This window comes from Bufo bufo, chromosome 5 (genome assembly GCF_905171765.1).
Source record: "Bufo bufo chromosome 5, aBufBuf1.1, whole genome shotgun sequence".
In the NCBI taxonomy this organism is placed as follows: domain Eukaryota; kingdom Metazoa; phylum Chordata; class Amphibia; order Anura; family Bufonidae; genus Bufo; species Bufo bufo.
The window spans coordinates 169,940,823-169,962,953 of record NC_053393.1 but is presented as its reverse complement, the minus strand read 5'-3'; the positions used below and the strand labels follow the sequence as shown (position 1 = coordinate 169,962,953).

The following is a 22,131-nucleotide window of genomic DNA, read 5'->3' as shown; positions in this document are numbered from 1 at the left end:
TTTGTGTGGTGTTGTAATCTATGGCGGTGGTAGTGTGAAACTAGACCAACCACCAACAAGAAATGCTCCATGTAGAACCAGAGAGATGAGGCTATGCAGGAGATGCCTGCTATCACATCCATACTGCATAGCAACCCAATACTGGATCCTTACTGGCGTAGCTCCCAAAATTTTAGATTGTGAGACTTGATCAAAGATCAGTTTGTTGGTATGTATGTAACGTGCAAGTAGATGGTGACAATAACACTAAAGGTGGATTCAGACGGGCCAACTGAGCGTCCGATTGTCGGGAATGAAGTGTTCCTTCCTGACAGCCTGATTGCTATAGTGATCCCTTGTCCTCATACAGAATGGCTTCTGGGCAGAATATCACTGTTTAGACTGTTTATCAGTGGTGCCTGCATGTAGTGTTATGAACATATATACTGTAGGATGATTTGGTTATACCTTGGCAGCCGTGAGCAGACTATGCCTTTAATTCTTACATTACAAAAAAACAGGTGTTTGGAGCCGCTAGTTCTATTTGATTATATGGTCACCTAAGGTCCACTCATTTCTCTGGCCAGTCCCTCTCTGAATGCTTTGCCAATGCTTGGCCTATCAGCCTCTCCCCCACACTGGCCCTTCTTAACCTCCCGGTAAGCAACTGCCCGGTAGCAAAGCACGACCTAACCTCTCTACTCATTACAGCAGCCAAATGACTCCACTATACTGGTTGAGCACTAAAGTGCCCACACTGAGAGATTGGACGAGGAAGGTACAGGAGACTTATAGGTTAGAGGAACTCACAAGCTGGGAAGCACTAACACATGATACATTTACTTAGTCAGCAGGGATAGAAAAGATCTGTGATACTACATCAGCACCCTTACCGGGACCATCCTCTCCATCCTCCCCACAGTAACCCATTCTATTCCTCGCCTTTACTGCTGCCCGTGGTTTGATGTCATATATGCCATGTTACCCTGTTACTGATTTATATTCTCCCACATGCCTTATTTGCTGTACTTGGCACCGCTGTAATTGTTCTGCAATGGCTCATGTTTGTAACTAAACCTTGTAACCTCAAAAATGTGACCTTGTTGGCAATGTTGCCACTCATTTTATGCAATATTATCCTTTTCACTATTCTGATCCTCATTATATATGAAAATCAAATAAAGATTGTTTAAAAAAAAAAAGCAGTGAGGGAGGGGCTGACCAGAGAAAGGAATGGGGCTTGGGTGAAACAAGAGCAATGGTGACGTCCTCATTGTACCGAAGGTCTAATTTGCATAATAAGAAAAAAGTATCATAACTTGGGAACGGAGCCTCAGACCAACAAAAGAAAAGCAGTGTGAACTACAGCTACGTGTCTATGAAAGCAGTTTGAGAGGGAGATACCTGATGACAGATTCCCTTTAATACAGTGCCACCTGAGGATCCATAGATCACAAGCATCCAATACTGAACGTCGGCCTTGTGCCTTACGCACATGGAGTTCTCCAGGTTCTCTGAATCCTTTGATGATATTATGTACTGTAGATTGTGGAATATTCAAAGTCGTCGCAATTTTACATTGAGTAGCATTTTTCTGAAATTGTTCCACCATTTTTTAGACAGTTTTTTGCAGATTGGCCAACTTCTGCCCAGCTTCGGAGAGACTCTGCTTCTCTACCATGCTCTTTTTTTAACCCAGTCATGTGACTTAGCGGCGAATTGCTCCTTCAGCTATTTTAATTTAGTACCACTTACTTTTCCAGCCTTTTGATGCCCCTGTCCCAACCTTTTTGAGATGCGTTGCTGTTATCAAGTTAATGTTTTTCATGAAATGGTAAAATGTCTCACTTTAACATCCGATATGTGTTTTATGATCTACTGTGAATAAAAAATGGGTCTGGGATATTTTTTAAATCATTGCATTCTGTTTTCATTTCCATTTATTGACATTTTACACAGAGTTGCAAATTCCCAAGATTGCTGAATCGTTTCTAGCTAGATGCTAGAAAACAATGCCACGTTCTACTTGACCTTGTATGAATCCTTCGCACACTGCCCTAGAGATCAGACCTGGAGATCACTTATTAAGAAATTCCTTCCAATATTTTCTATTAATACATTTCATGGCTCTGTATTATAAAGAATGGTTAGGTCCCGAGATGAATGCCAGGTGTAATTTAGGCAATGCTACCACTCATTGCTATGCTCGTGTGCTCTAGTCCAAGCAAACAAGATGAATATACAAGTGACAAACACAAAGCTGACAAACATGGATGGTGAATGGAGGACAGTGCAGGAATATTTTGTAGACACTTGTGTCTATGGGGGTGGCCAATTAACTAAAAGACTATCTCTGTATATCTTTCCAATTTGCCATCTCCATTAAGGCTTGGGCTTTACACCTTTTGTAGTGTGATAGCCAGAAAAACACCTTTCCAGCAACCACTAAGCTCAATAGAAAGAGAGTTGCATGTATGAGATTTGTTTAAAAGAATATCTTTGATTGGTACTGCAGCTCAGCCCTATTGACTTGAATGAGGCTTAGCTGCGACTAGGCCATGTCATTGATGTACAGTGACGTCACATGGCCTAGGATTGGCAGGGGTCCTGGGTGTCATACCCCCGACAATCTGATATCAATGACCTATCCTGAGGATTAGTGTTGAGAGAAGCGAGCTTCGGATGCTTCATCCAAAGTCGCTTTGTTCCAAACTTCGGAATAATACTGTACGGAGATTCGTCAGAATTAGAATGTATGGTCTCCGATGAGCCGAAGTAAGTTATTCACGAAGATGCGCATGACTTCGTTAAATAACTTCGGTAGTTGATCTTTAAAGTGAAAAACCACTTTAAAACTTGAAACCAAACTCGGCTTTGGTTCCAACTAGTACCTCGGACCGAAGCCGAGTTCAGTTTCAAGTTTTAAAGTGGTTTTCCACTTTAAAAATCAACTACTGAAGTTATTCAACGAAGTCATGCGCAACTTTGTGAATAACTTACTTTGGCTCATTGGAGCCCATACATTCTAATACTGTACGGAGATGGATCTCCATACAGTATTATTTGCTTCACTCAACGCTACTGCGGATAGGTCAATAGTAATGGAATAGAGAGATGGCTTCATGGGAAAGGGGACATGGTCTAATATGCAACACTGCAATTCTGGTGTAAAATGCTTTCTTAAACTAAGTCAACCAATACTTGGTAAAAAGTTAGACAATATTATCTAGCCCTGCATGAATTTATCATCCCAGAGCAACTGTGAAAATGTTGGTGCCAGTCTAGACAACCTAAGATTACACCATCTATATGATTAGTAGGGCTACATGCCTACATGTATACTACTGTATGTATTTTGTGGTCCACAAACCGCGGATCCGCATAAATTATGGTTACCAGCCGTGTGCATGCTGCATTTTCCTAATAGAAGTGCCAACAATTCTTGTCTGCAAAATGGACAAAAATAGGAGATGTTCTAAATTTTGCGGAAAGATGTGGGCAGCACATGGATGTCATCCGTGTGCATTTTTTGCACCCCATAGAAATGAATGTGTCCACGTGTGATCAAAAAATAAGAGCAGATCGGACATGGACCCGACATACTGTCCAGAGACTCATTTTTCTTTGAAGTTTAAGTGAGGACAACAGATCAGCAGATTTATTGTAGTACCTAGCTGATAAAGTATAGGACCTCATAAATAATCTGGGTAATTAAGAGTCTCACTAGGAGCAATCCTGGACATTGAACTATATAATCACCTGATTAGGGTATAATTACAGGGTAATGGAATGTTAATTTACTTCTCACTTGCTGATAACTTTGTTTAATAAGTGTATAGCCGACGGGAAATTATATTTACCATACCATTCTATACTACATCATAAGGAGTTGTCCAGGTTCTAGATACTGAAGATCTATCCTCAGGATAGGTCATTCATATCAGATCAGTCATGGTCAACCAATTGACACCCCCACTGATTAGGTGTTCTCAGGAGCTGTGGCATTCACTTCAATAGGATCTGCAGTAAGTTGTAACGGGCACTAAACAGTGGTCAGAGCTTTCTGCTTCCAGCTTCGTCTACTGAGTTTTTTCTGGTGAGCTGCTGAGGGCAGCTATTTGGTGGGGTCCCCCCTAACTATCTGATATTGATGACCTATTCTTTGGATAGGTCATTAAAGGGGTTATCCCATCTTAGACAATGCGCGGTGCGCTCCCATTCACTTCAATAGGAGAGGCGGGTAGCTGCGCCTGGTGGCGGGGTCCTCCAGCCACAACTCTCCCCGGCTCCGTTCTCCTTGTAGGTGCGGGTCCCAGAGGTGGGACCCGCACCTATCAGACAATGGGAGCATGTCCTAGCGATATGCCCCCATTGTCTAAGATGGGATAACCCCTTTAATATCTGGAATCGGGACAACCCTATTATAGTAACAAAACACGTTTATGGCATATCAATCAGAAATGAAAGTACTCAGAGGTTTTAGTAACTGCCCTTGAAGGGGTTCTCTGGGATTTACATATTGACAACCTATCTTTAGGAAAGGTCCTCAATATGAGATCGGAGGGGGTCCAACTCCTGGTATCCCCTCCAATCAGCTCGCGTGAGCGGCGCAGCCATATCACAGCTTACCAAGCTCAGCTCCATACATAGTATAGCAGCTGTGCTTGGTATTGCAGCTCAGGCCCTTTCACTTGAATGGGGCTGGGCTGCAACTAGGCCACGCGAAGAACATAATAGTATGTCCTAGGAAGAGGCTGAAGCACTCATGGAGTGCTGTGGCCTCTCTATATAGTTGATCAGCTGGGTGCTAACAGTTGGACCTCCACCAAACTCATACTGATGACCTATCCTGACTATAGGTCATTAATATGTAAATCCCGAACAACCCTCTAACCTCAGAGGCCACATATCAGCTGCCAGTTTTCCATTAAGAATGGAAAATGGAACACTTCTTGAGTTCTATGTGTGCCCAACCTTGCCAATTGAAAATCAAGTTTATAGTCTAGTGGAGTAAATATATGAATTAACCTTGTTACAAGCCATACATAATAATAGCCAATAAATCCATAGTTGGGGCCATAAAACACAAACAGAGAGAGAAAGACCACCAGTCCTCAAGATAATGTACAGGTAAAACATACAGTAAATTTCAATAATACATGGTTTAAAATTGCCAAGTAAAAAAAGCCTAATGCTCCTTACTAACACTGTGCCTATACAGAGTGCCCTACTTAAAAATAGAGATCTCCAACTTGTAACCTGCCTCTAACAGTCCCTGGTATGTCCCTCAATTATAAAAGGAAGATATAATAGGCACTACAGCAAGGATAACTGGGGAAGAAGAGAAGGGCAGGGGGAAGAGGAGGCTACCATAACCCATTGTAGGCTGTTGAAAGTAGCACCATCTAGTAACCAAAAAATACATACAGTACATGTATACAGCCAAAAAGGCTTAAAAGTCAGTGGTACTTATTAAAATACATTGGGCCCCACAGATTATATACACCTATATACAACAAAAAACAAGTAGGTAAAAGACACGTAGAGTCCCAACACCATAGGGTAACATCACCTGCATTCATGGTGATTCCAAGTAAATGAGTTATGTGGCCTATCAAAAAATGTGGGCTCTACACAACTAAGGCCTTATTCAGACACCATTGATGTGTGCTGTCTGTGTTCTCCACGTAAAGCACACGTACCCATTGACTTGTATGAGTATATTAAGACATCCGTGATTTACCACAGTCCGAGGGTCTGGGGTTCCACTAAGGAAGCATGCCCTATTTTTTTTTTGTGTTTATGGATCAATCCTGCCCATTATAATATCCATGAAATATGGATGACACACAGAGGGCAAAAAAAAGAACATACGAACCAAACATGGACCCTTAACAGACATCTTCACTGATAAACCATTAACCATCTTGTCACTGATGTAATCACAGACAAGAAAAGGGTACAGACCGCTGTAAAAATTAGTGACTGACTGCATGACCATTTCCTGCATGTCGAGAGGCAAGGACCAGTGGGGGACCAGGAAGAGTCATAATGTGTATAATGTAAATTATTCTTTTAAAAAAAATTTTTTTATCCAATTCCCAGCCTTTCTAAATAATTTTCTTTCCCAGTCTTTAAAAAGAAAAATCAAATGAATCTCGCAGTTGTAATTACTTGCCACCATGACCCCTGACGCACACAGATGATCTCACAGACTTTAGAGCAAACTGCCTCTAACATAGACAACACACAGCACACACATACATACATAGCACTTGAGTTACAATATTGCAATCAAGGCACCGATCCAGTGCATCAAGGCTAACTACTGTGTAACTATTGTCTGAAACTCCTAATGGAAAATTCATCTTTTGATAAAGTTCTTCACAGCCATTCATCCCCTTATTTGCTTGAGGTTTGGGGTGTGGGAGATCAAAAGAAAACAATGAGACATCACTGGCTCCAACCACACTTGTCACTTCTTTTGGAAACATTTACAATGCACGTAGGCTGGGTCTGGGAAAGTCTTGTTCTCACACCCAGAAGAACCTCACTACCATACTTCTCTGTAACATCTCAGATTCTAGATAAATAAAGCTTGAGGAGCTGGAGATAATGTGGACCTTCCCTTAAATATCAGTAAACTCTGGATAAAGAGAGAGAGAGAGAGAGAGCCTAACATATATAGGTGTATTATTTACCATTTGGAATAATCCTATAGATTATGGAAATCTCAAATATGATCATTTTCCTGCAGATGTCCTACTGTCCCACCAGCAGATCTACAATATAGGAATCCAGCTTCATCATGTTGGTTGTCTGACGTAGCTAGAGGGTGATGGTGATTTCCATTTCACTGCTCTGCTCTTGTGGTGCTGACAATTACAGATGAAACGACATAAGAGGCCAATCTACACAAACCCCGTGATTCATTCTGTGATGCAGGGTATTCATCTTGGACACGTCAAAGCTTCTGTGGTAAATGCGGACTATTTTCAGTCATCAGCTTTGTGAATCATCAAGGTCTCTTCTTGTCAACTGGTTTACTATAGATTTTTCCTGCAGCATTCATCCTTAATGAGAGTGTAAAACTCAGTTCTCTCTTTAGTGCAAGTGTCTTCTAATGATAGAGCCGGGCATCTGCGGGGACGTCATATTTTATGGCTTTCTGTGTCTGTGCCCCTGCAGGGCAATGTCGTGGAATTGTATTCCCCAGCCGCCATATGCGCCATTACCAGATTGTTCCTATCTGTTGTGTGTGATTTCAATAAAAGAAATACATAAGGGAGAAGAAGTATCTAGAGAAACAGTATATGAACCCATACTAAAGAGGTTCTGGTGACGGATCTCTATGGTACATTATTAACATATGGTCAGCAAGGTCCCATTCACACCATCTGTAGTGTACGTCAGGGCATGTCAAGAGGATTTCCCAATGTATACATCTAATGGATGCCTCAGCTGAATGCTACTGCATTATACAGTGTCCTTTGTCCATCAGCTTCCATGTTAAAGAGGACTATGCTATATTATCCTGCAAAAAGGGGATACTGGCATCGACCAGCCCAGTGGAGGGCAAAAGAACACTCGTTTGGTTTCTGTTGGATAGATGGATGCTTACAAATATGCTTTCCTACTGTATATGTTAAAAGTATATGACAAGGGCAGTGTGACACCAACTTGAGGACCTCACCAATCAGGAGAAACCTGTAGAATAAGCCTGATCTTAGACATTTATAGCTTATGCACAGGAACCCATATATCTATCATATTCATCTCCACCCTCACCAGTCTCCAGAACAGGGGTCCCTAAACCCCCATCTTGCCTGGTGAAGTGGGCTATGGCTGAGAATGAAAGTCAGTGTCGGACTGGGGTTCCTTGGGCCTACCAGAGAAAATTATTTATTCTTGGGGCCAAAACTCTATATCATCAATAGAGCCTTAAAGGTTTTAATCAAAGAAATAGACCCTAGTGGCAAGTGATTGCCTCCAAAGGCAGCTTCAAATTAGTTTTTTTTCTTCTGAACCTTTAGGGTCCAATAGGTTATTAGAGCCTGGGCCTACCAGAAGATCCTCTGGTGCTTTGGTTGGCCAATCCTACCTTGGGAGAGGTTTCCGGCTACTTGGCTGTTACCATAACTCTCATAGAGTGAATGGACCCCCACTCCCTTCATTCTATGTCAGGATGTGTGCAGCTTGAAGCCTTCTCCCCAAGTAATGGTGGTGGTGGTGGGAGGGGTTAAAGTGGAGTTCACATGTATTCATTTTAACAATAATCTGCCCAAGTACTATAGCAATAATCATATCCTATTACTGACCAGTATAATTATTTTCCTATGCAGACCTTATGATCCCTGCAATGGGATACCCTTATAGAGGTTGTGCGGCTTCATTCTCCAGGATGACAATATTTTTTTTACCGTTCCTATGATAACAAAATAGTTTGTATCTGCAGAGCTAAAGTCCGGTAATGATGTGGCCTCCATTTCACTGGGGCAGAATTGATATGAACTCATTCTGACATACAGTACATTTCCTGTAAGTATAAAGTCCCATTACTTACTATGCTAGGAATATAACCATGTTTTGAGGCTTTTAATAAATGTCCTGTTGAAATTACAGATGTAGCAGAGCTAAAACTGACTCTGATTACTCTGATAACACGTCACAGTGTTATCTCGTGCCGTCTCATGACAAAAGCCATTGAACTACATTGAAAGAGTTAGTTAACCTTTTTGTGCCATTTTCTACTTAACGAGTTAACCATCAAGTTTAGCTCAGCTGCATCTGTATGTAGAGTCTATGATGTGGTAGATGCCACTGGCTGTCACAACTCAGGGGACATGTCCTTTCTGCTGCAGCTCTTTCCCTGTCACAGCTAAGCGTGAATGTCCTTTCTGTTGCAGTTCTATCCCTTGCACAACTCAGGGTGTGTGTCCTTTCTGCTGTAGTTCTCCCTCTGTCACAGCTCAGGGGGGTGTCCTTTCGGCTACAGCTCTCTGCCTATTACAGCTCAGGGGGTGTCCTTTCTGCTGTAGTTCTCCCTCTGTCACAGCTCAGGGGCGTGTCCTTTCTGCTACAGCTCTCTCCTGTAACTGTCATAACTTCTAACACTAGATAAGACTGGTGGCAGTTGAAGTATATACAGAGTGAACAGCAGGAGGCACCATAATAATGAAATAAAGAGAATATCTGAGAACTGGAGCATTATTGTAAAAGAAAGTAAATTACAAACAACTAATTTTCATGCTGAATTATATTAAAATAGCATTTAATGGTGGCATAACCCCTATAAACCAGTCCTGATATATAATTGCTACACCTCTATCCAAATGCCACTGCCTATATTTGACACTGAATTTAAGCCAAGATGTCTTGCAGTGTCATTTATTAGCCTTAACGTCTTAAAGCACAGCTGCCACTGACCTTTTGCTTTAAGTAGTTAAGAAATGAGAAGTGATATGACACATGAGCAATCTGTGGTGCTATTCTTGGCCATAAGAAAACGCAAAACCTGATGGTCCCTGTAAAAGTCAATGGGATCTGACAAGATTTGTTGGGATCCTTTTGAAAATGTGTATAGCTGGAGCCTATTAGACCAAATAAATCTAAAGAATCTGAATGATTTGCAGGGTAAGGGTCCATTCACACGTCCGTTTTTTCTTTCCTGATCTGTTCCGTTTTTTCAGGAACAGATCAGGACCAGATCTGGACCCATTCATTTTCAATGGGTCCTGGAAAAAATCGGACAGCACAATGTGTGCTGTCCGTTTCCGTTGTTCCGTTCCGCATGTCCGAAAAAATATAAAACATGTCCTATTCTTTTCCGCAAAAATCGGATCCTGGACCAATACAAAGTCAATGGATTCGCAAAAAACGGAAGACATTCGTATGTCATTACGTATGTCATCCGTTTTATGCGGATTCCGTTCCTGGAAATTAGGCTTCCTCCCCAGTATAATGTGACCAGTGCGGCCCCCCTCCCTCTATATTCATTGGTGGCCAGTGCGGCAGTGCGGATTCCCAGTAAGTTTTCTACAGATCTGATTTTTCACTTCGTGAAAAACTCAGATCCGACAGTATATTCTAACACAGAGGCGTTCCCATGGTGATGGGGACGCTTCTAGTTAGAATATACTGAGAACGGTGTACATGACTGCCCCCTGCTGCCTGGCAGCACCCGATCTCTTACAGGGGGCTGTGATTAATAAATGTGCCCAGTGCGGTCTCACCTCTCCCCCCCCCCCCCCATCATCGGTGGCCAGTGCGGATTCCCAGTATTAATAAATGTGCCCAGTGCGGTCTCACCTCTCTCCCCCCCCCCATCATCGGTGGCCAGTGCGGATTCCCAGTATTAATAAATGTGCCCAGTGCGGTCTCACCTCTTCCCCCCCCCCCCCATCATTGGTGGCAGCGGAGAGTACCGATCGGAGTCCCAGTTTAAATCGCTGGGGCTCCGATCGGTTACCATGGCAGCCAAGACGCTATTGCAGTCTTGGCTGCCATGGTTACTTAGCAATAAATACAAGCATTATACTTACCTGCGACTGCGAGCTGCGATGTGTGTCCGGCCGGGAGCTCCTCCTACTTGTAAGTGACAGGTCTGTGCTAAAAGCAATGCGCCGCACAGACCTTTCACTTACAAGTAGGAGGAGCTCCCGGCCGGTCAGACATCGCAGCTCGCAGTCGCAGGTAAGTATAATGCTTGTATTTATTGCTAAGTAACCATGGCAGCCAAGACTGCAATAGCGTCTTGGCTGCCATGGTAACCGATCGGAGCCCCAGCGATTTAAACTGGGACTCAGATCGGTACTCTCCGCTGCCACCAATGATGGGGGGGGGGGGGAGAGGTGAGACCGCACTGGGCACATTTATTAATACTGGGAATCCGCACTGGCCACCGATGATGGGGGGGGGGGGAGAGGTGAGACCGCACTGGGCACATTTATTAATACTGGGAATCCGCACTGCCACCAATGATGGGGGGGGAAGAGGTGAGGCCACACTGGTCACATCCGCACTGGCCACCAATGAATATAGAGGGGGGGGGCCGCACTAGTCACATTTAATATAGGGGAGGGGGTCTGCCCCCTCCTGCCTGGCAGCACCTGATCTCTCACAGGGGGCTATGATTCGCACAATAATTGTGCGGATCACAGCCCCCTGTAAGAGATCGGGTGCTGCCAGGCAGCAGGGGGCAGTCATGTACACCGTTCTCAGTATATTCTAACTAGAAGCGTCCCCATCACCATGGGAACGCCTCTGTGTTAGAATATACTGTCGGATTTGAGTTTTCACATGTTTCCGTTTTTTGCGGATCCGCAAAAAACGGATGACATACGGAAACATTTTCAGGAACAACGGATCCGCAAAAAACGGACGAAAAATACGGACGTGTGAATGTAGCCTAAGAAGAAATAAAAACAAAGGGGGGGACGTATTATGTTGGGACTTTTCAAAGTCAGTTTTGCTTTAAGTGTGCATAGGTAAAAGGTATGCCAAATGTATCAAAAGTCATATACTGTTTGATAAATCAGAAATATTTTTAAACCCTTTTTTCTAGAATTGCTTCTCCAGTTTTCCGATGTCAGAACTTTACTGGAGTAAACTTGCGAGAAAAAAAAACACCACACCCACGTTTCATCCTTTTTCAAAACTGGCAAAGTTGATGTAAAATGGTAAAAAAACCGCACAGTTTGGTACAAATCGGCACTTGGGTCAAAATTTGTAACTTTTTTACGCCAGAAAAATGTCGTACAAACTTTGGGGTAATTTATTAAGACCAGCATTTTAGACGCCGGTCTTAATAACCCCTGCACTGGTGGTGGATCTTCCAAAATGATGTAGAGGCGCCAGCCTCTACATAACTTCAGCGCATCCACTGCCGATCTAAAACTACGCCAGCTTCCTTGCTAGTGTAGATTTAGAACATTTTCTACGCCTAAAACAGACCCACCCCAATTTTTAGACTTAGCGCCAGTGGGGAAAAGAAAACTGGCATATATCAATTAGTAAATGCCCCCTATATGCATTCCCCCTATAGTATAGATCATTTATTTAGAAAAAATTATAGTATACTTATATATTATAATTCTAATACTTATAGTAATTCTGCAGAAAACAGCAGATTTATTAATCCTAAAGCTGATGTAAGCTTAGACCGGCTGTCTAGACCTGCTCCAGATTTATCACAGGGGCACAAAGCGGTTTTCTTCTGGGCGATGCTACGCATATTTTCCGGGTTGCGGCCAGATCTCCATGGGTCCCCATTATAGTTAACGGGGGCCGGATGGAGACTTACAAGCGCTGGAATGCAGAGAGCGCTAGTCTGAAACTAGCCTTAGTCCAGGCTCAATTTAATGGATTGAATCGAGAAATCATACACCCAACATCTCGTGCACTATGCGTTTCCACTCCCTGAATACATGGAAACATCTTAATAACTAGCTTCCACTTTAAATCAACTTCTTGCGACTTGTCTTCAGCTCTTGTATCTTTCTTTATAATATATTTATCTACATTTCCCTTTTGTTGTGTCGCAGTTGGCATTCTGCCATGGATGTACGTGAGAGAGGTCTCTGATGAGTGTAAGTGGCAATCTTTTGTACAAGCAATGGAAGATAGTGAACTTGCTATAATCATTCCCCTATCGAGACAAGTTGCACATGGAATTCCAGTGAGGAAGATGCAATGGATATGCCTTTAGGTAATTTACTGAATGCACCTTGAGAAATGAGAGGTCAAAGGAAAATCCTCTGTCCTGCTCTGTGATGCATGTTGGTAGTGTCTAGACTCCATGCGCAGTAAGAACATTCTGACGCCACATGGTCATGTGACATGCTAAAGTCACATGGCTTTGAGGGAGACACAGGTTGTGCCAGAAGGGTAATATTTGCATCCCTTTCACTGTGGTAATAAAGATTAGGCTAATTTCACACTAGCGGTTTTGCTGAATCCGCCGGGGCTCAGCAAAAACGCGTCAGTTACTGATAATACAACCATCTGCATCCGTTATGAACAGATCCAGTTGTATTATCTTTAACATAGCCAAGACAGATCCGTCATAAACTCCATTTTCTATTGTGTCAGATTTTGTCAAACTTGCATTGTGGGTCATGACAGATCCATCTTGCTCCGCATCCCAAGACGGAAAGAAAACAGTCGCTTGCTGCAGTTTGCTCTCCGGTATGGGAACGCAACTAAATGGAACGGAATGCTTTTTGGTGCATTCTGTTCTGTTCAGTTACATTTTTTCCCCATTAACAATGAATAGGAACAAAACGGAAGTGTTTTTCTCCAGTATCGAGCCCCTATGACGGATCTCAATACCGGAAAATAGAAACGCTAGTGTGAAAGTAGCCTTAGTAATATAATACAAAAATAAGAATAAATAATCCCTAATAATGGTGTTTAGGCTGAGGCGCATGGTTACTTTGAAACTGAGGCATTGAATGTCACATAACCCTGTGACATTACAAGGAGTTTGAACACTACTGATGCATGTCTGACAAACAGGATAAGACTGAAGGACACAGGATGTGAGATCACAGGAGTTGAGGAGTTACAAGATTAAAGGCATGTGGAAATAACAACCATAGATAACTTACAAAATACCCATATAACAATAACCACTAGATGGCAGCAAAGTAGACTAAGCATAGTGAATCACATATAACACAGAATACAATAAGGAATTCTAACTGAGCCATTAGCTGGTACAGCACAGTTGGATACAACATGCGGGAACTCAATAACAGTTATTACTTGGCCAGCAGGGTCTCAGCTTGCAATATAATTACTGACAAAATACTGACCCACATGTCAATCTCAGTTACCATAGATTATTTGGAATCAGCTCATATGTAAAGATCAGTGGAGGCAGAACTATGTTTAGTCTTTGCATTATGGTGTTGAACCAAAAACATTTGCTAGTAAAGCCTTTCTCAAAGACACATTTCTAGGAAACATTGTTGGGCATGTTTCTAAGAAAAAACAAGTCACAAGGTTGCATTGGAAAAAAGAAAACTCTACTGCCGAGTTGACATTGAGTTCTAAATGCTCCAAAGTAAAAGAGCAACAAAACAGTGACAATAAGGTATGATAAGTTTACATTTATGGAACATTTAGATGCTCATGTAAAAAAAAAAAAAAAAACATGCAGAGAATGTATTGTCCTAAACCTGGCCTTAGAATATCATGTAAATATGAGAAGAATGTAGAGGACTTTAGGAGATACGTTCTGACATTTGACAGATGTCAAAGTGCTATGCAAACTACAAGCTATCAATTAAACTTCCAGCTCATCTTAGAGTACAGTACAGACCAAAAGTTTGGACACACCTTCTCATTCAAAGAGTTTTCTTTATTTTCATGACTATGAAGGCATCAAAACTATGAATTAACACATGTGGAATTATATACATAACAAACAAGTGTGAAACAACTGAAAATATGTCATATTCTAGGTTCTTCAAAGTAACCACCATTTGCTTTGATTACTGCTTTGCACCCTCTTGGCATTCTCTTGATGAGCTTCAAGAGGTAGTCCCCTGAAATGGTTTTCACTTCACAGGTGTGCCCTGTCAGGTTTAATAAGTGGGATTTCTTGCCTTATAAATGGGGTTGGGACTATCAGTTGCGTTGAGGAGAAGTCAGGTGGATACACAGCTGATAGTCCTACTGAGTAGACTGTTAGAATTTGTATTATGGCAAGAAAAAAGCAGCTAAGTAAAGAAAAACGAGTGGCCATCATTACTTTAAGAAATGAAGGTCAGTCAGTCAGCCGAAAAATTGGGAAAACTTTAAAAGTAAGGGCTATTTGACCATGAAGGAGAGTGATGGGGTGCTGCGCCAGATGACCTGGCCTCCACAGTCACCGGACCTGAACCCGATCGAGATGGTTTGGGGTGAGCTGGACCGCAGAGTGAAGGCAAAAGGGCCAACAAGTGCTAAGCATCTCTGGGAACTCCTTCAAGACTGTTGGAAGACCATTTCAGGGGACTACCTCTTGAAGCTCATCAAGAGAATGCCAAGAGTGTGCAAAGCAGTAATCAAAGCAAAAGGTGGCTACTTTGAAGAACCTAGAATATTACATATTTTCAGTTGTTTCACACTTGTTTGTTATGTATATAATTCCACATGTGTTAATTCATAGTTTTGATGCCTTCATAGTCATGAAAATAAAGAAAACTCTTTGAATGAGAAGGTGTGTCCAAACTTTTGGTCTGTACTGTATGTTCACACACAGCAGATGTTGAACCCTGTAAAAATTTGCTGTAAAATCTCTTGATTCAGATGGTTGCATTTTTTGTCTGTGTCCCATACATATGGGCAACAGACTGCACAGAGACACATGGTCTAAGTGGGGTTCCTTGGGCCCACCAGAGAAAATTTTAAGGGCCATAAGATCTACATCATTAATAAAGTCTAATAGATTTTGATCCAAAGTGATCAGTTACTGGTCCCAAAGGCAGCTCTAGAAGTTTTTTTGTCTTGGACGTTTCGGGCCCACTATGGTATCAGAGTCTGGGCCCACCAGAAGATCCTCTGGTTCTCTGGAAGGCCAGTCCGAAGCAGCACACAGACCCATAGACGTCAATGATACAATTCACTTCTCCATTTTCCGCATGAACAGAGGGGACTATGCAGAGAAACTTCAGTACGAACTACTTTGGTCCATGTCTCATAGAACATGGACTTGGAAACCAGTGGAGACAATTGTCAGCGGCGGTTGCTAGGTCCATGTCATCTGAGGGGTACAATGATGGGGAGCAGCGCAATCGCCGTTCCCTGTCACTGCACCCACTATTTAGAAAGAAAAGCAACTTTTTTTAAAAAAATTCGGCGAAGCAGCCAAATTGAATTTTTGAATACTTCGCTCATCTCTAATAATAACATATAATCAAGCAAATGTTTGTTCTGATGACAGTTTCTGTCAGCTCCATCATAAGCATGTGCAGTCGGCTGAGCATGCATGTTTATTTCGATGGGAAGAGGAGAAGAAAGGATCGGCCATCCTGACAGTACCACTATACAGTAAACTGCTATTAGCACAGAATGATGACTGTTCCATAGTCAGACTCGATCTCTATGGTATACTTAGAGATGGGGGGGTCATGTGATGGATCACATGATCTCAGAAACTGAGCTGAACTGTTAGTATAAATGATTTGAGAAATTTCCAAGCATGACCTTGGATTTTGGAAAATCCTTTTAATTTTGCACGAAGAGACCCTTCAAGTTAACCAGTGAATAATATCTCAAAATTCTGCCTTCCCAAGATCTGAAGCTCCATACAGATGTTTCCACTACCCCGTATCAGTGATTTATTAGACTTGTATGTACCTAATCTTTTACAATCATCCTTATTTTGTCTTCCTTATCACATTTACTCTGTTCGGATTTGATTTCAAGGTCGGGAAAAGAAAACTTCATCTGGAGCCAGCGGATCAAAGCCTTAGGTTTCCTTCAGTGTAATTTTAAGAACATTTGATGAAATATGGAGTCGTTCTCTTTGTATGGTTGGCATTCCTCATGGCCACATGCTGAGCTAATAAACCCTGTGTGGATGCTGATCCCTGACAGCACATATGGCAAGTTCCAGCCATGACTTCAGGGCAGCTGGTGTGTGTTAAGATTAGAAATTGGAGACAGTTTGGTGGTTACTCCTCAAGAGTCATCTTTTCTTATTTTACTAATGTCAAAGCCTTCTGAAACATGTTATTCCTCAAAGCCTCCATATGCCAGCTTTCTGTGCCGCAAGTTTTCATTTTTCTGAAACAAATCTAATTCTGCGCATACTACACACGTATGGGCACACACGCGTCCCGGCTCCTAGCCTGTAAGCTCTGCGCTCCTCAGTCACTCACTGATGCTTCCTGCTTTAAACTATGGTAATGGTCTGTCTGGACCAAGCCATGTCCTGTGTGGTGTGGGTAATGTGGTGGAGCCTGCGTCACGGATTCCATCAAAAAAGCCTTCTCTACAACGTCAGACACCAGGATGGAAGCCCAACAGAGCCCGTTATAGACAATGGGAAGTCAAGGATCTGGAAATAACTGACGATGTGAACTAAGCCTTAGGGTGCATTCGCACGACCGTATTTTTGGCTCCGCATCCGTTCCGCAATTTTGCAGAACGGGTGCGTCACCCATTCATTTAAATGTGTTCATTGTGTGCTGTCCGCATCCGTAGATCCGATCCCCGGCACCGCAAAAAAGGTAGAGCATGTCCTATTCTTGTCCGCGGACAAGAATAGGCATTTCTATCATAGGGCCGGCTACATTCACATGGCCAGTATCCCTGTTTGCGGACTGCAAAACACATAAAGTTGTGTGAATGTTGCCTTAGATAGACACATGTGTTGAATTTATCAGGCATGGATAGACACCTAGATGGATAAAAGATAGATAGATAGATAGATAGATAGATAGATAGATAGATAGATAGATAGATAGATAGATAGATAGAATAGATCATAGATAGATACTGTAGATAGACAGACATAAAGATAGATGATACTGTAGATAGATAGATAGATAGATAGATAGATAGATAGATAGATAGATAGATAGATAGACAGATAGAAATATGGAGAAAAACAATACTTCAACCAGACCATAGACAAGCTGCCAGCAACCAGAACTGAGAGCCAGGGTCATGGGTAGATACAAAGAGAGAAAAAAGTTGCAGCTCTCCACAGAAGTCCATTCAAAAGTAGTATAATCACCCACATATAGCCAGCAGGAGTTCAGTCCTATCACATGACCTTTTCCATGGTAGATAGATAGATATATGAGATAGATAATAGATAGATAGATAGATAGATAGATAGATAGATAGATAGATAGATAGATAGATAGATAGATGGATGGATGGATAGATAGATAGATAGATAGATAGATAGATAGATAGATAGATAATAGATGGATGGATGGATAGATAGATAATAGATAGATAAATAGATAGATAATAGATATAAGGTAGGTAGATAGATAGATAGTAGGTAGATAGAAGGTAGGTTGGTAGGTAGATAGATAGTAGGTAGGTAGGTAGGCAGATAGATAGATAGATAGATAGATAGATAGATAGTAGGTAGATAGATAGTAGGTAGGTAGATAGATAGTAGGTAGGTAGATAGATAGATAGATAGATAGATAGATAGATAGATAGTAGGTGATTTGCAGCCCTGGTCCCAAGTTCTAATCTGGCCAAGGACTACTTCATGGAGCCTCACTAAGAACAGCAAGTGATGATGATGTCTGTACAGCACTACAGAATATGTCAGCGCTATATAAGTACAAAAAAGATAGATTTAAAGATTGTTTTGAGCTTCTTAATAAATAATATCCAGTTGAAGCCATAATGTGACTGCAGACCTACCTCATGTACACACTGCCCACCACAGTGACAGCGGCAGAAAACTTTCCAGTCAGGGATGACTACATGCCTAAGTTACATTACAGGGGGAAAAAATGTCACCACAATTATCGTACGATCTGATTGCATCAATGCCATTAGACCCGTGCGTTGGTGGAGATTACCTGATGGTGAGGGGGGACCGGCTGGCTGGCATTGCCCCTGGCACTGGGCTCTCCTCCGCTCTCGGTGTTTTGGATGCAGTGTAAGAATGGTATCCTGTGAGGACCACACTGGCCGAGTCCTTCACCTCCATTATAAGGGCAGATACATGTCGTGGGGTCCCTGTCACAGACACATGGCAGCCCTCCCCCGCAGCCCTGGGTGCCCGCTGCCCGCCTTTGTCATGAGGGAGCCGGAGACTGGGGTGAGAGCAGGACAGGACGAGGACTCGTTCAAAAACACCGCCCCCACTCCGGGGAAGTGCTGTGTGCGGGAGCAGCTCTTTGTGCTCTCCATTGTGCTGTGGCCCTCACCATCATGGTGCTGTCACCCACTGGTCACCACAATGCACTACAGTGTCTCCTTCACACCTCAAAGTGGGCTCCTTCCTGACACCAAATACTACACTGACATTATCTGAGGAAGAGCACAGACAACAGGACTTCTGACAGACAACAGGACTTCTGACAGAAAACAGCACTTCTGACAGACAACAGCACTGCTGACAGACAACAGGACTTCTGACAGACAACAGGACTTCTGACAGAAAACAGGACTTCTGACAGAAAACAGCACTTCTGACAGACAACAGCACTTCTGACAGACAACAGCACTTCTGACAGAAAACAGGACTTCTGACAGAAAACAGGACTTCTGACAGACAACAGGACTTCTGACAGAAAACAGGACTTCTGACAGACAACAGGACTTCTGACAGACAACAGCACTTCTGACAGAAAACAGGACTTCTGACAGAAAACAGGACTTCTGACAGACAACAGGACTTCTGACAGACAACAGGACTTCTGACAGAAAACAGGACTTCTGACAGACAACAGGACTTCTGACAGACAACAGGACTTCTGACAGAAAACAGGACTTCTGACAGAAAACAGGACTTCTGACAGACATCAGGACTTCTGACAGACAACAGGACTTCTTACAGACAACAGGACTTCTGACAGACAACAGCACTGCTGACAGACAACAGCACTTCTGACAGACAACAGGACTTCTGACAGACAACAGCACTTCTGACAGACAACAGGACTTCTGACAGAAAACAGGACTTCTGACAGACAACAGGACTTCTTACAGACAACAGGACTTCTGACAGACAAAAGGACTTCTGACAGACAACAGGACTTCTGACAGAAAACAGGACTTCTGACAGACAACAGGACTTCTGACAGACAACAGGACTTCTTACAGACAACAGGACTTCTGACAGACAACAGGACTTCTGGCAGAAAACAGGACTTCTTACAGACAACAGGACTTCTGACAGAAAACAGGACTTCTTACAGACAACAGGACTTCTGACAGAAAACAGGACTTCTTACAGACAACAGGACTTCTGACAGACAACAGGACTTCTTACAGACAACAGGACTTCTAACAGAAAACAGGACTTCTGACAGACAACAGGACTTCTGACAGACAACAGGACTTCTGACAGACAACAGGACTTCTTACAGACAACAGGACTTCTGACAGACAACAGGACTTCTGACAGAAAACAGGACTTCTGACAGAAAACAGGACTTCTGACAGACAACAGGACTTCTGACAGACAACAGGACTTCTTACAGACAACAGGACTTCTGACAGACAAAAGGACTTCTGACAGACAACAGGACTTCTGACAGAAAACAGGACTTCTGACAGAAAACAGGACTTCTGACAGACAACAGGACTTCTGACAGACAACAGGACTTCTTACAGACAACAGGACTTCTGACAGACAACAGGACTTCTGACAGACAACAGGACTTCTTACAGACAACAGGACTTCTGACAGACAACAGGACTTCTGGCAGAAAACAGGACTTCTTACAGACAACAGGACTTCTGACAGAAAACAGGACTTCTTACAGACAACAGGACTTCTGACAGAAAACAGGACTTCTTACAGACAACAGGACTTCTGACAGACAACAGGACTTCTGACAGACAACAGGACTTCTTACAGACAACAGGACTTCTAACAGAAAACAGGACTTCTGACAGACAACAGGACTTCTGACAGACAACAGGACTTCTGACAGACAACAGGACTTCTTACAGACAACAGGACTTCTGACAGACAACAGGACTTCTGACAGACAACAGGACTTCTGACAGAAAACAGGACTTCTGACAGACAACAGGACTTCTGACAGACAACAGGACTTCTTACAGACAACAGGACTTCTGACAGACAACAGGACTTCTTACAGACAACAGGACTTCTGACAGACAACAGGACTTCTGACAGAAAACAGGACTTCTTACAGACAACAGGACTTCTGACAGACAACAGGACTTCTTACAGACAACAGGACTTCTGACAGACAACAGGACTTCTGACAGACAACAGGACTTCTTACAGACAACAGGACTTCTAACAGAAAACAGGACTTCTGACAGACAACAGGACTTCTGACAGACAACAGGACTTCTGACAGACAACAGGACTTCTGACAGAAAACAGGACTTCTGACAGACAACAGGACTTCTGACAGAAAACAGGACTTCTGACAGACAACAGGACTTCTGACAGACAACAGGACTTCTGACAGAAAACAGGACTTCTGACAGAAAACAGGACTTCTGACAGACAACAGGACTTCTGACAGAAAACAGGACTTCTGACAGACAACAGGACTTCTATCAGAAAACAGGACTTCTGATAGAAAACAGGACTTCTGACAGACAACAGGACTTCTGACAGACAACAGGACTTCTGACAGACAACAGGACCTCTGACAGACAACAGGACTTCTTACAGACAACAGGACTTCTGACAGAAAACAGGACTTCTGACAGACAACAGGACTTCTGACAGACAACAGGACTTCTTACAGACAACAGGACTTCTGACAGACAACAGGACTTCTTACAGAAAACAGGACTTCTTACAGACAACAGGACTTCTGACAGAAAACAGGACTTCTTACAGACAACAGGACTTCTGACAGAAAACAGGACTTCTGACAGAAAACAGGACTTCTGACAGACAACAGGACTTCTGACAGAAAACAGGACTTCTGACAGAAAACTGGACTTCTGACAGACAACAGGACTTCTATCAGAAAACAGGACTTCTGATAGAAAACAGGACTTCTGACAGACAACAGGACTTCTGACAGACAACAGGACTTCTTACAGACAACAGGACTTCTGACAGACAACAGGACTTCTGACAGAAAACAGGACTTCTTACAGACAACAGGACTTCTGACAGAAAACAGGACTTCTTACAGACAACAGGACTTCTGACAGACAACAGGACTTCTGACAGAAAACAGGACTTCTGACAGAAAACAGGACTTCTGACAGACAACAGGACTTCTGACAGAAAACAGGACTTCTGACAGACAACAGGACTTCTATCAGAAAACAGGACTTCTGATAGAAAACAGGACTTCTGACAGACAACAGGACTTCTGACAGACAACAGGACTTCTGACAGAAAACAGGACTTCTGACAGACAACAGGACTTCTGACAGACAACAGGACTTCTGACAGAAAACAGGACTTCTGACAGACAACAGGACTTCTGACAGAAAACAGGACTTCTGACAGACAAC

General features: G+C 42.7%; 1 protein-coding gene across 2 annotated transcripts in view; it reads right to left on the bottom strand.

Moving 5' to 3' along the window:
* Positions 1 to 22,131, bottom strand: part of ARHGAP28 (Rho GTPase activating protein 28) — a 212,789-nt gene that overhangs the window by 154,171 nt on the left and 36,487 nt on the right. Inside the window, exon 1 of one of the 2 annotated variants that reach the window (XM_040432821.1) lies at positions 18,522 to 18,818. The exons of the other annotated variant lie outside the window; for it this stretch is intronic. Within the exon in view, the coding sequence (XP_040288755.1) occupies positions 18,522 to 18,652 (131 nt within the window). The 5' untranslated portion in view covers positions 18,653 to 18,818. Of the gene's footprint in view, positions 1 to 18,521; positions 18,819 to 22,131 lie in introns of those variants that run through there. 2 annotated transcript variants of the gene reach the window in all.